This window comes from Gavialis gangeticus, unplaced genomic scaffold, assembly GCF_001723915.1.
Source record: "Gavialis gangeticus isolate Ggan-Ray unplaced genomic scaffold, GavGan_comp1, whole genome shotgun sequence".
Lineage (NCBI taxonomy): Eukaryota > Metazoa > Chordata > Crocodylia > Gavialidae > Gavialis > Gavialis gangeticus.
The window spans coordinates 185,267,462-185,282,670 of NW_017729032.1; the positions used below are offsets into that span (position 1 = coordinate 185,267,462).

Genomic DNA, 15,209 nt, shown 5'->3' on the forward strand with positions numbered 1-15,209 from the left:
GGAGGAGGAGGACCTACCCACCTTTAGATCAAGGGCGTCAACTTTATTGCACCTATTATACAAATTCCTGTCCTTTCCATTCTTGTCTTTACTTGCTACAGAGTAAAGAAATCTATTTTATATATTTATAATTTTTTATTTCTTGAATGTAAAATAGGCATAAGAGTGCTTTTAATAGAAATTAAAATTACATAATACAGGGTTTTCCTCATGTATAACCTCAAAAGCATGTGTAGTATATTTTGCACTTTAACTGTTGATAGGATGAGGAGCTACTACAAACCTACTTTTTAGACTGAAAATACTTTGTGGCAAGGCTCGTCAAGTAGTGTACGTTTTAAACAGTTTATCTATCTAGGTAGTTATGTGGCACTTGTTATGGTAATATTTGAACACTTTGGTCCAGATGCAGTTCCATGTGTTAATCCCACAAATGGATTTAGGTGTCTAAGTGAAATTATATTCTACTCTATTTGAGTCCAAGAAAATCCATGAATGCATCTAACTTTATAATGACTACAATCTTAACTTGGAGTTGCAAGAAAGCAATGATGAGGAGGAGGACCTACCCACCTTTTGTATTAATTTTTTTTCAGAGGTTCAAGCAGGATGGCATAGGATCATGCTTACATACCTGCATTCATGTATATGCCTAATACATGGAATAGAAACTGGCCCTTTGTCCTTACAGCAGCCTTAGCAAAATGCAGATTTCATAACCTGACTGAAGTAATGAAGTGTGATCTGGGAATTTAGGTCTCTGAAGTCAAATCTAGTGGCCTGTCAGCTAGACGGTCCTTCTTACCTTATGATGTGCAGTGCAAGAGGCTCTGACTTAGCCTAAGGCATCTCAGTAATTCCACAATATAAAATATATAAATAATAATAAGACTAATAATAATAGAAATGGTACTTGGGTGAGGTTTGACATTTTCTATTAGGAAGTCTGGAGAAGTAGATTGTTCGCAGCATCAGAGCAATTTGGGCCTTTCTATATGATTTAAAGATATGCCTCAAATAAGTGCAAAAGGTGCATAAGTAGCATTTTGCTGTTGAAACGTACACAAAAACAGGGAAAAATAAAGGGCTTAGGTGGTACAATAGGAACAAGACATCTTTGGGATTGAGGGAGTGAGGTCTGAAGAGAAAAAAGAGTCATAACTACCCTTTCTCTCACAAAATTGCCTATCTTTTATCTCCAGTTTGTGATTCTTCCATCTCATTTAACGTGCACTGCAAGCTAAACTTGGAGTGTAGCATTCCAGATTTCTTCATATAAAGGAGAATGAGTGGTAGTTATCTACACGCTGCTTGTAAAAGGACAGCTTGGGTTTCTTTGGAGAAAGGACACAAGAGGAAAGGTCCACAGTCAAGATTCTTATATAATAAAGGGCTTAGTCCATCTGTCTGTCTGTCTATAACATATTTGGAGCACTCCGACTGGTTAGTGAAACAACCACTCAGATTGTGGAGTGCTACCATGATGACAGGGATGGAGAAGGGGAATGAAGCCAGCGCCGGTGGCCTTGCCTGTCTCCCTGGCCCTGGTCAGGGCCTTGGAGGTGGTGGAGCGCTGCCATGACAGCACTCTGCTGCCTCTGAGGATCAGGGCTGGAGGGGAGGGGGCAAGGCTAGCGGTACTGGAAGCGGCAGCGGTGTGAGGTGCTGGTGTGGGGGGGATAGAGGGCATGGTGGGGCAAGCTTTCCCTGCCCCCCAACTCTTAGGAGGCAGCAGAGGTGTGGGGTGGTGGCTGGGGATGCTCCGTCCCCACCCGGCCCCATTCACCCATCGTTCTTGACGGGCAATTGGCTAGCATATCATATGAGGCACTTCCTCAGCTTTAGCCATATGGGCTAAGGACAAACATTCAAAAAACCTGAGCCTGAATTGATTCAGTCTTTGCAGATTAGTCTAACCTGCAGTGGCTCAAGCCAGAAGCCCAGGGGTGCTACAGCAGCCCTCCCTTCCACAGGGAAGCTAAGCTGAGGAGGGGAGGGTGTGGCCAGGCTCTGGCAGGCCACCTCAGTGGCTCCCTGACAGCTGGGAGCAATCCAGGCACACACAACTGCCCAGCCCCAGAGGGCAACTCTTCCTCCTCCTCCCTCTCTCCCACTGTCATGGGGCTGGGAGGGGGGCCCTGATTGGTGTTGCAGAGGGCTCTTCTTCCTCTTCCTCCCTCCTTGTGGTGGAGTGGCGAGGGGGCTCTGTGAGGCTGCCTGGTTCTAGGGGGGACTTTTCTCCCTGCTTCTCCCCCATCGCTCCTCTGTTGAGGCTCTGCACCATGCCTGTAGCTCTGCAGTCACACAGGGAAGCCCCATGCTGGACTCTGTGGGGAAGCAGGGGGCAGGACTCCCACCACTCCTGGCAGAGTGGGGGACCTACACAGTGGGGAGCAGGGGAAGCAGCTGGCTCCAGTGCAGGGCTGGAGCTGCAGGCTCAGGGACCAGAGCCGTGGGGATAAGGCAGGCTCCACCCCTTTCCCCCATGCAGCACTGGCCGGAGCCATGCCTGTGTCGGGCGTGAGCACCCTGACCTCCCTGCCTGCTGCTGCTCCTATCAGGCAGCAGGGGTTGCACGCCATGTGGGGAGTGTGTGGGGTCCCTACACCGCTACCCTCCCTCACACCCCAAACACCCACACCCTGACCAGCTGAGCTCCATGTTCCTGCTGCTCCTTTGGGGGGAGGAAGAAGAGGCAGAAGAGTGCCTCCCCCTGCCCCCTCTGCTCCTGCTCTGGGGCTAGGCAGCATTGCATGGAGCCCCCAGCTCCCCCCCCCCACCCCTGCAGGGGCAGGGGAGGAAGGGGAGGAGGAGGAAGAGTCCCCATCCAGTGCCTCTCAGAATCTCCCACAGCACAAAACAGAGCCCCCCTCACAACTCTGCCGAACCACCAACCCAGCATGGCCCCATTAAGGTGAAGGGGGCAGGGAGGAAGGTTAATTCCTCCCTTCCTCCCTTCCCTGGAGCTAGGTCCTGCCAGTTGAAGGGGCCACCACTGCAGCCCCCTCCCCTCTGCTCCCCGGGAGACACTGAACCCAGCTGCAGTGGGAGAAGGGAGGAAGGAAGGAAGAATTAACCTCCTCCCTGCCCATTTTGCTGCCGCCCCTCCCTTTGCTCTTTGCCCCTCCCATGCCAGCTAGAGCTGGTCCTTGCTCCAGCTAGACAGCAGAAGGGCAGGGTCAACCCTGTGGCTGGAGCATAGAGCCCCACCCAAAACCTGCTGCACTGCTAATACTTACACATGCACTGTGTGTAGTTTACACTGCCTCAGACTGCTTTGAGGCACTGCAAATCACAACTGTGTGCATGTCAGGACATGCCCATGGAGGTTTTCATTTGGTTCAGCAGCAGCCCATGGGAGATGGCATGGCCAGGCTTGTCTAACCTGCTCTTACATCTAAGATGCTTCTCACTGGAAAACCAGACAGATCTGAGGTTCTGACTTGCTTATGAATGATGGGATAGGATTACAAAAAGAAGAGTAGTGGAGGTATTGGTCATCCTCTTACTCCTCAGCTTCCAAGGCTATATTGACAGAGTTTATATCTGGCCTATTGTTGGAGTCTTAGTCTTCAGCCCTGGAAATAAGGTAGTGAGGATGCCTGGAGAGATTCCATGGCCAGTACACTTAGGGATACTGGCCAATGTGCTCAAGAAGCAGGGCTGGGGTGGGGGTGGGGGGGTTCACTTAGGTTTACCAATGTGCTCAAGAGTAGTAGCTTGTGGGGAGAGGGGAAAGATTCTCCAATTCAGGGTTGACATAGGTGTGAAAGAAGTTGGACAGGGCTTAATTCTTTTGCAGTGTAACTGTACTCTCTCCTCCTGTAGCATAGGCATACTCATAAATACACATTGCTCGTTGTTGATTCACACAGTGACTAGCATAGCTTTCACCAGCGGTGCTTGTGTTGAATCCTGGGGATCAAATGGGAGGACCAGAGGACCAGTGTGAGCGTCCTCCATGGAACAGTGTCCACCAGCATCGAAGCCTTACTCTTGAGAAATCAACTCCACTGCACGAGCCACTGCATCCGAATGTCCAAGAACCAGCCCCCTCATCAGATTCTCTTCTCCCAGCTCTCCGTTGGCCAATGCTCAAAGGGCGGCCAAAGGAAATGGTATAAAAACATGCTCAAGGTCACCCTCAAGCATGGAGGTATTGACACCAACGGCTGGGAGGAGCAAGCTGGTGACTGTTTGGTGTGGCGCCATGTGGTCCACCAGGGCACATGTCACTTTGAGGCTCAATGACTTGATATTGAGGTGGAATGGCAGCAGCAGAGAAAGGAGAAGGAGACCAACTCAGGACTGCAAATCCCACTCCCCCATGCAACAACATGCCTGTGTTGCTGAAGAACGTGTGCATCCAGAATTGGGCTTCTCAGTTACCTGAGGACCCATCAAGCCTGTGGGGTGTCATCCTCAATTTTGAGGGACCACTGCCACCGCCGAGTATAGGCAGAAGCAAAATCACGGGATGTTGGAGGAGTGACAAAAATGACTAGAGGCCAGAGAAACGCAATTTATGAGGCTGAAATCCTGAAAGAACTGGGATTATTTAGTCAGGAAAAGAGAAAACTAAGGGGTGATTTTGATAACAGTCTTTAAATACCTGAAATGTGATTATAAAGGGAAGAGATTGACTTTTCTCTGCAGCTATATGGGACAGAAATAGGAGCACTGACCTCAAACTGCAGCAGAGGAAATTTAGGAAGATCTTTCTGACTACGAAGGCGTTCTAACATTGGAACAGGCTCCTAGAGAGGTTGTGGAATCTCTATCCCTGGAATTTTTCAAGAGCAAATTGGACATACGCTTGATTGAGATGATCCTGCCTTGCACAGGGGCCTGGACTAGATGACTTTGTGAGGTCCCTTCCAACCTTACTTCCCCATGATTCTATGACATGATCGAATCATTGACACCCCTAGTTTAAGGTCAGAGGCCACCTTTGCTCCTTTCAGAGAGTGGGATCTAGTTTTTATTGGGGGTGTTCACTGAGATTGCTGGATTTAAGAGGGTTTCAAGGTACTCACAATTTACACCAGCTAAGAATCCATTCCTTTAGTGCAGGGATCAGGCCTCGGCCTTGTACACCCACAGCTCCCCTCAATGGGCAGGGGCTGGGCCAGGCCCTGCACAGGGCTGCTGGCTGCAAGCTCCTGCCTGGCTTGGCACCAAACACTGCCTCCAACAACTGTTCCCAGAGCCTACGGGGCTCCTGCAGCTCCAGAGGCTCTGTCCCACTTGCGCTGTACCTGGTGTGCATAGAGGCCAAGCCAGGAGACCCCTGAGCCTGGTGTCCTGCCTTGGCCAGGCTGCATCTCCTTGTGAGCAGGACAGCTGCTCCCCATTCCTGCACAGCTGTGTGGGTCAGCCTGAGCCCTCAACTCAGGTGCTGCTGGGTGCCCCCACTATGGCCTGAGAGTGAAGAGCCCCACAGCAGCCCTTGCTTCCCACCTAGCCCCTACTCTCCTCCAGCTGCCATCTTCCCAAGGGCCTGGCTGGGCCAGCCTTCCCAAGGTGCCACCTCATGCTGCCCAGACCCTGACCCAAATGATCAACCTTGGTGCTGCCCCTGCCCATGTGGGAAGGGGCGTCCTTCTACCCGAGCCGGGGCTAGGCCCTCCCTCTCAGCTCTAGGCCCGGGTTGTCCTCCCTCCAGGACCATCAGGGAGGCTTGAGTGCTGCTGGGGTGTCGCTGTTGGACACTGCCAGCAGGCCTGAGCCACAGCTGGTAGCAGTAAGAGACACTGGTGGTGAGGGTCGCACCCTCTTCCTTTTTTTGTCTCTCCTCTTTTGTTTTTTCTCTTTTATTTTTCTTTTGTCTTTGTTTTTCTTTTTTCTCTCTCCCATCTTCTTTGTCTCTTTTCTCTCCTCTTTCTTTCTCACTCTTTTTTTCTCTCTCACTCTCATCACAACATGCTTAACAAATACACAAAAGAAAAGGTAGCATATGAAGTTTTATTTTTTGTCACCAGGTTTAGAATTTTTAGAAAATCTGGTATTTACTGTAAAAAATAAAAATAAAAAAAAAATGGCAACATTTATGATTATTAACTATACTAATATGCAGTGCATCTTGCCATGTACCCCCCCTACCCCTCCAACCTCCTTTTGTTTTTCTGGCATGCTGGCACTCCGGCACCTTCCAAGATAGACATTGTGTTTTATTCGGCACTCCGGCCAAAAACCATTGCCTAACCCTGCTTTAGTGCTTTTTCTTGGAAAGCAGTCTGGAAAATGCCATTTTAAAAAAAGATCTAATGTTGTTCAAAACAGGGTAAATTCACTTTTGTTATACACTGAAAAAGTCAGCTAATTTTTTGCTTATAACTTTTTTCTGATTGGAGCTTTCATAATTCAACATAATAGTGGAGTAATTAATCCACACAGAATCTGTCAAAACCACTATGGATTTATGTAAGTTGCATTATAAATCAGTTTTAAAGGGCAGTTGTTTATCAGCTATTATAAATGATTTTGTTTATTGTGTTGATTTAATCAAAAATGTTAAGGGGCTCAATTATGTAGATGCAACACAAAGGCTGCTTAATTAAGTGATTAAAATGATAACTTTGAAATACATGCAAGACATTTGAGACCAACTTAACTCATTTAGGCAGCCAACTTAGTGGAAATTAAAACTGATGAGCTTTTCTACTTGCTTCCTTGAGACTGATATAACAAATAGCATTGCAAACATCTAAAATAAAGAAATCAAATGTTCTAACCCCTTACAAAAGTGCAGCCAGATGGACAAGACAGCATAGTCAGGGTAAAAAATAGATGCTGCTGATTATATGCAATCTCACAGATGAATTGTGGTTCTCCCTTTTTCTCAGGCATTTAAAGTACCTTGAACACCTTCTAAGCCTCATGGAAAACTGAGAAAACATTCTATTGAGAGATAATTTGGCTCATTTCATATTTCCTGTACAGCATTTGTCTTCTATTGTTTTTCTATCACTGGGGCTATTTGCATGACAATGGGATCTTTCTTGCTTAAGAGTTCATCTGCTCCTGCTGCTAATTTCCCACCTGAAGTCGTAATCTTCTGTTTGTGACATCTTAATTAGCCCTATAGCAATTAATTGTGATGTCACAAGTGGAAGATTATAATTTTGGGATTGAAGTAAGCTCTAAGAATAGATGAACTCTCAAGAAATAAACAATCTGTTTTCTTGCAAATGTCTTTTATGAAAGAGGATGGAAAATAATTTGGGGTAAATTCATTAACCCTCCTTCAAGTGATCTAGTTATTGGAATTTCTCTAATTTTTATTATTCTCATTCTTGTCACTTCTTTTATAGGAGGTCCTGGTGCCTGGGGGATTAGGTTCTGATCTTTTTGGGATGGGAGAAGATATGGCAGAAGAAATTTTTTTAATTCTGGTATTTTGTGGCCTTAATGCTATAAGCAGGATTGTAACATGGAGTAAATTAGCCTTTAGAGGCTGAAATTGGTACGTAGGTGAACTGAGTTGCTTATCTTGGTTATGTTACTGATGATTTTCACAAGATGCTATTGTTTTTTTAATATGGGGGATGGCCACTAGGGTGAAATGACTCCAAGGTGGCAGATGAGATTTTTCTCGGTTATTTCAAAATTTCCAGTCATCTTGGTTTATAAAACCTTAGTCTATTAGATTACATATGGGCAATGTGGTATCCACATGGAGGCTGGAAATCAATATGGTATACCATGTGGACTCTGGGGTCTCCTCACACTGAACAGATTGCTGGGTTGGAGATAAACGCAGTTTCTTTCAAAGGCCTGAATAGTTCATTAGGGTTTTCCTTTTTCAGCTTCCATATGGTTTCAGATTTTTGTATTTGAAAGATGCCATTACTAGAGGGAAAAATTTATGGAAAAGTTTTGTAGTACAAAAAGGCACCTTCCTATAAAACAAGGATTTAAAACATTGTACTGCCTCACTTGATCACATTAGTCTAGTCCATGTACTTGTCAGATTTTGTTTGTTTTCTCATCTTCTAGTCTTTTTCTCTCTTTGTGCTTTTTGTCTTAAAAACAAATTGTTTCCATGGCAACTATGGCTGGATGTCCTTTGTGTGGGCAAAGCTTAGTGCCTTCCATGAGTCACTATAAAATCAGTTTGCATAATTGTTTGCAGTTTGTACCATATTTTGTCACATGTAAGTGCTCAAGTCATAGCTTTTATGGTCACATATGGCGTGGGTATGTCCTCGCATAAACACTAAGGAAAATTTGTATCCCGTTTCACAGAAAAAATCCAAGTGAATGCAAAAAAAAAATTGCATTGTTTAAACAAGTTATTGCTTTTTTATTAAACCAAGGAATTCAGAGCTTGTTATTGGGAGCAAATATTTTAAGAAGTGGATTGTGTTAAAATAGAGAAGTGCAAAGAGTTTAGACTCCTCAGAAAGAATGAATCTGGCTCAATAGAGTGGTCAAACGAAACCATGTGCTCCATCAAACAATGTTCACCTCATGCATATTATCATACATTGATTTGTCTTAAAGAAAACAATGTTAGTTTACACCTGTGAAGGCTCTGACCCTTTCATATTCCTATCCAAATAAATTTGCACAACTGGACTTGAGCAGCTGCTTTATGTAGTTGTGACCATCTTTTAGAAATGCTGTAGAAAATACCATGTGACCATAAGATTAACTCTGCTTGCAGATCCTTACTGAGATTCAGCTCTCGCTAAGGATCAACTGAGTTCTTGTGTAAACTGGAAGCAGAATCTAGCCCTCAATGAGAGACCTATGGCAGGCCAAGCTGGGGATCTCCACTGAGAAATGCATAGCACCCTCCTTCTCCCTTTCTATACACACCAAAACCCATAAATAAGGCAAAGGACTGCCTTAGAGTGGACGCTCAGAGCTGCATTCAGGCTCTCTTTCTCAGGCATGTGTTCAAGGCTGCTCTAAGGGTGGCTACATTGGAAGCATGAAGTGGGAGCAAATAGGCAGGACGTGTCATGGCAGCACCCCTGGGTGATGTCCGCATGCCCAGTGTCCCACAGTGGAGTTGATTAGTTGTGCCTACTTTTCCAATAACAGGTTGTGGTGAAAACTAGATGATCTCTGAGACAGCAAGAGTACCATGCAGTAGGAATAGTATGAGAAAAGAGATGTACTTTGAAATTATTAAACTTACAAACGCTTTTTCTTTTCCCCCAAAGGCAAGAGCTGTCATGGCAAAAGTGGGATACCCTGAGTTCATAATGAATGACACATATATTATTGAAGATGTCAAAACAGTAAGTGTAACATTTATAGTTTTCTTTTTTTACTGTTGTTGCAACCATTCCCTTCAACCATCCAAAATCAAAGCAGGTATTTTAAAAAAAATGTAGTGGAACCCCCTCTACATGTTACAGGTATTGTGCAATTAATTGGTTAATTGCACAATTACCTGGAGACCAGCTACATGTACAAAGTAGCTATCATCACACAATGAAAAACTCCAACCAGCTATAAAGTTAGACCTAAAAAATGTGTACTAACTTTATAGCTGGTTGCTATCTAGTTTTCATTTGCGTGTGGAGCAGGGTCTCTCCTGCAGCTAGGAGCCACATCTGCTAACAGGGTTCCCAGCTGTAGAGGTGAACCATGCCCAGAATGAAACCTCTGAGCCCTAGGGTTCTTGACAGTTGTGATCCCCAGGGTCCAGGGGTTTCACTTTGGGCATGGTGCACCCCAGATGTGGGATCCTACTTCTTGGCGGTCAGGGGGATCTCAGGATTGCGCTCCCCCTGCACTGGCAATAAGGCACGGTGGGGATTGAATGCGCAATCCCACAGTCACACTTCCTGCCATGCACATGTGGAGATGTAATTGTGTGAATTGCACATTAGATCCCATCATGCCCTTAGCTTCATGAGTAGACAGGGCCTATAGTTCATTCCTTTCTTTGCACATTCATTCCTTTCTTTGCAGTTTTGCCTCCCCTACATCATACAGAATGTCTGTGGTACAGCTATGCATTTGGACCCCTATTTCACCAGTCCCAGTCTAGTGATTTAATAACAAGACCATCCTGCTCTGAGAACATGGAGAACTTCAAAAAATACATGCTTCTACTCAGAACTCTACAGGGTTTACCATGTCTGAGGCAGGTCTCAGGAACATGGGACCAAGCCTACCCCACCTATCCAAATATGCTGACAATGGAAGTTTGTCCCTGAGGCTTTTCTGGACTTGTCCCCAGTATTTGCCCACTGAAGGCTTGAAGGCAGGCTCTGGGGACAAATCTGGAGCAGCCTCGGGTGAGCTTCTGGCTCTGAAGTGCAGTGGTGCACACTCAGGGCACGCTCATCCCAGTTCGGAGGGCTGATTCTAGACCTCTGACTCGGTCTAGACAAGCTATAAGAAGTAAAACTCAGGAAGAGCAAGGAAACGGTGGAGAGCGCACCTTTACAATCTGTTTGAATGAGATTGAGGATGAGACTAGAGTAACCTTTCAGGGTTATTTGCTAGCATAAGAAGTATGACTGGTAAAAGGCATTTGGAAACTGGGCCTAATTTTTTTTAAAAATAGATAATTGATTTATCAGCAGACTCTATACATCCGATTGCCTGTCTTTTTTCCGTATGGCTAATTGTGAAAATTTTGGAAATCTATCAGGAAACTTTTAGCAATATAGATCTTCATGTTTTTAGACACTGCCTTCAGCAATGATAAAGCATCCAGGCTAGGTTCGTTGGAAGTAGAACTATGCAATATATATGTAATAAAGTGCAACATAAATAAAAAATAAACTTCTTCCAAGTATTTGTGACATTCATGAAAATGTGGCTAAAGTAAACTTTTTAAAAGCAACAGTGGCCCTGCTTTAATAGTGAAATAGTTTTTCATAATGATACCTTTTGAACTATGTGTTTTTGCATGTTTCCAGCAGGTCAATAGTAATATCATCAATAGTTTTTATAAAAGTGAAATGTTCAGGTATGAAAACTCACAATAAATGATACAGCAATTATTCTTCATGATAATTTTCTAAGCACACATAGGTTCACATAGCTGTAGTTTGATTCAAGTGCTCATGTGCATCTCTCTCTAATTCAGAATAAAGTATATCACCTAAAATTACACAAAATGGTTTAATTACAACTTTTATTTTAAGTACCAATATAAAGAGGGGACTCTAGTGATTGACCTAGCATGATGATTTTTGAAGAAAATAAATATTTGTGCTCTAGCAATTGCTTTGAGGTACTGATTTATTCATATGAACATGTAATTACATAGTAATGACCTCAATTCATTGATGGTACAGTCTGGGTGTAAACCACTGATCTACAGGTGAAATCCCCTCTATCCAATTACCAATCATCTGAACTGCCCAAGATAAGCAATCCTGTTTTTTTCTTCTCTTTACAACTGTTGTGATAAAACATTTATTAGGCCTCAAAGGGTATACTTTGAAAAATAAATAGCTGATGTCAAATATTAAAACTCCCAAGAAAGAACACTGTTTGCTCACATACTTCTCATGTTTAAATGCATGTTTTGGCTTAGCTTGTACTCATCAGTTTTCAGACTCATTAATTCTTTGTGTGCGCCTCAGGCTCAGATTAAATGTAGCTCTGTCCTTTCCTAGAAGAAAATAATATTAAAAATTTCGAAGCCCCTCATTTTACAAATGGTTTGAGAATTTGGTTTCCTTCCAAAAAGGAAATTTTACTAACATTATTATATTTAAAAGATCCAGTACTGTTTAGTGAACGGCGCAGCAGGTATTTGAAACAAAACTCATCATGAAATAAGTCTTAGAATTAAAAATGCTGTAGGACAATGGCTATGACTTCCTCTGTTCCTGTATTACACATCCCATCACACTGGATCTTTGAGGTTAACTGAGACCCATGTGCTCTATTATACTGAAAGTAGGAGTAGTAAGTAATTATAATTATACATGTGAATGAAATACAGGTATTTGGATGTGGAGTGTTTGCAAGTCTGCTTTAGCAATGCAACGTTTGCAGAATGAGTAGGAAACCATGAAACAATGGGAAAGTAGTTTTAAATTTGGTCAGCCAGGACATAGTCATGGTGGTTAAAAGGAGTGGTGACTACTACTACCTTGGGTAGGCTTAAAGGCCTACAGTTTTAAAGCAATTGAGGATAGTTGGGTATTTATGGAAACTGGTCTCCTAAATATTTTTACAAATCTGACTAGAGAGAATAGCTGGCCTGATTTTTCAAAAGTGCAGAACACTAGAAATCTCACTGAAGATGCTGGGAGCAGTAGATGTCCATGCTTCTGAAAACCAGGCCAGACATAGTCAGTGTAAGTAACGAATAGACATTTTGAAATGTCTTCCATATCCCTGAATTTCATTTCAGAAGTCATCAGGACTGTATTTGGATCTTTTGATCTGCATTTTCAAATTGCTGTACCCATGTCCTGTTGTAAACATTTGCAAAAGATAATAGGAAATTGTTGCCGAGTTCTTAACAGAGGCTGTTGTTTACCTATGATGCTATTAAGTAGTTCATTTGGTTAACATGAAGTAGGCTCTTGAGTATTAACTGACACAGCAAAATACCATTGGGTGCATTTACATGTGAAATGAGTGTGACACAATAAACTCTGGCATGGTTTGCACCACAATTTATTGCTCCTGGGTGTAGCATTTATGGGTGTGCCAAGGACCACAGCTCATTGAACCAGGGTGGCACAGCCTGAGCTGGTAGGGAGCCCCAGGGGTCAGCCTGCCAGCCCAGGGCTACTCTGACCTGGCTCAATGTACTAAAGAGGGGCTGGCTGGGGCATGAGGGTACTCCAGTATGGGGCAGGCTGAATGGCAGCCCCCACACTGTAGCACCTTCATGCTCCAGCCTGTCCCATTATGGTCTACACATGCATTGTGGTGGAGTCAATAACTCCACCAAGGATAGTACTTGTATTGGGCAGTACTAACCTATGGCAGAGTTAAGTAATTTACTCCAGCCTAATAGCTCAGCAAGTATAGATGGAGATGCTTCACTGTAGAGCTAATTAAGCAGCTCCACTGTAAGCATCTCATGTAGATGCCCCCACTGCGTATAATATATTTTTATTTCATAGTAGTTGTACCTGTCTTATAAACAGCAGTGATAGGCATGCGATAAATTGCAGATCTTTGTGAAAAACAGCAATATTTTATCAAGCAGCTTTGATTGCCTTACCTGCTGTTCTTTTCTTTTCCCCAGAGGTTGGTTCTAATGTGTCTAGCTATTCTAAACTTTGCATGGCTTGATATAGCAATTGGGTTTTTTAAAAAGGAATATTTCCTTTTTTCCATCAGTTGTGAAAAATTTCCTTCTAATTACACAATTCCAAAACCCAACACAAATATTCTGTAATCCTCATCCAGTATATCACAACTAGGAAGGACCAGAAAGGAAAGCTTTCTATGATGGGGAATTGGAGAGTTTCACTTTTTAGCTTTCATGTGGGATACTTTGCATTTGCCTTTAATCTCAGGAGGTCCTAAAATATCAGATTGAAGTTGCAAATAAGGCTGGCTGGAAAATTAAAACCTTTTTTACTAGCCCCCCTCAATCTCCATAAAATTTGTCCTGTGATTTTATTAGGAAACTGTGAATTTGGATTTTCTTAATGAGCTCTGGTTATGATATTTTATGTATTGGTGTTAAATCATTTCCAGAAACTTTCATGGTTCTCATTGGGCTTACCCCTGCTACTCCTCATCTAACCAAGCCTATAGGCATGTGCCAAATTAGTGAGGCTGCTTTAGGATCATCCCCAGTGGCTGGTCTGAAGCACACTGGAGAAATAGATCTCGAGAGTAACTTCAGAAGTCTGCTCCAAACAACCTCACTGATGAACTTCCAGATTTGGAGTGGGCTTCTGGGTTGGTTGGGGAAAGGGTGCTTGGGCCTATCCTTGCCAAGTCATGTTACTGCTGTAGTGTAGTCAAGCCCATTGTAAATTATGTCCTGAACAACTAGAATAATACAAACTGGGTCCAATATAATTTTAAACAATAATTTTTAAAACTAAAGCATTTGAATTTTTTTCTGTAACATCTGTGGCAAAAGCAAAGTGTACCAGAATAGGTACACTAAGGCTGTTTTTATCAGGGCTAGGTCCTTCAAGGATCCCCTTCCAGTTCTGTTACAGCAAGGTACATATTTGACACACAAGCACATAAATAGTTCCAGTGATTTAAGTAGATTAAGGTAGGAGTGCCCTGCATCCTGCAGAATTAGGATGACTTGCAAAATTTAATTCTGCTATGACTATGAATGAATAGCATGTCATCCCAAATTCATTTGATACAACTATAATATTATATCATACTCCTGTGTATTTCCATAGCTACGTATATAACTCTATCACTGATAGATCAAGATACTATATTTACTTGAATGCAAGATGAGGTCCCCTTCAGTTAGTATGGGGAAAAAGCCTCTCATCTTATAAATTCTCAGTCAATACATTGCATTCAAGAAATTCTCACTGAATACATTGTCTAGCATTAAACTACAGTACTGCCAAAAGGAACATGTGCTTAGCAATAGAAGCCATCTAGCAAGCTGATTAAATGCAGCCAACACTGAGCATGGCCCATGTTGGACCAAAAGAATAAGTTGGTACAACCCATATGAATAAGACATGTGATAGTGTCCATCAAATGCAGCCCGCTCACTACTGACTCTTGTTCAGGTTATGGTGAGCCACAGCACTGCATACTCAGAATCCCTCTGTCAGCCTCTCCTCTCAGCCTGGTGCATAGGATTGATTTGTGTGGCCTTGCTCTCCATGAGCTGAAGCCTGACTGATTTGCCCTGTGCCTCACCTGCACATACATTTTTGGAGCATCACAGGACTTATAACAAGAATACCCAATTCCAGTCATAAGTGGGGCCTACTTAGCACAAAGCTCCTTTGTGGGGGATATCTGGAGTATATACATATACTGAGGAGTGCTGAGCTGTGGGGTAATCATAGAGGGCAGGGCCATACTAATCATATGTGCCAGGCTGAGAGAGGGAGTGACAGAGGAATTGTGAATGAACTGTATGCAAGGTCATGGCTCACCATAGCTTGAAATGTTGGTGACTCTGGTGGGGCTAGTCCAGTGAACTACATGTTAAATCATGAGGCTTTTGGATAATACCATGCATAGCTTGTTACATATAAGTACAGTAAAATCTCTGTCATCCAGCATTTGGGAAACTGGAACAGTCTATTAATCTTATTTTG

The 15,209-nt window shown here is 43.4% G+C and overlaps 1 protein-coding gene across 1 annotated transcript in view; it reads left to right on the top strand.

Moving 5' to 3' along the window:
* PHEX (phosphate regulating endopeptidase homolog, X-linked) overlaps positions 1-15,209 on the top strand; it is a 192,918-nt gene that overhangs the window by 128,371 nt on the left and 49,338 nt on the right. Inside the window, exon 13 of the mRNA XM_019524133.1 lies at positions 9,174-9,251. Within this exon, the coding sequence (XP_019379678.1) occupies positions 9,174-9,251 (78 nt within the window). The remainder of the gene's footprint in view (positions 1-9,173; positions 9,252-15,209) is intronic.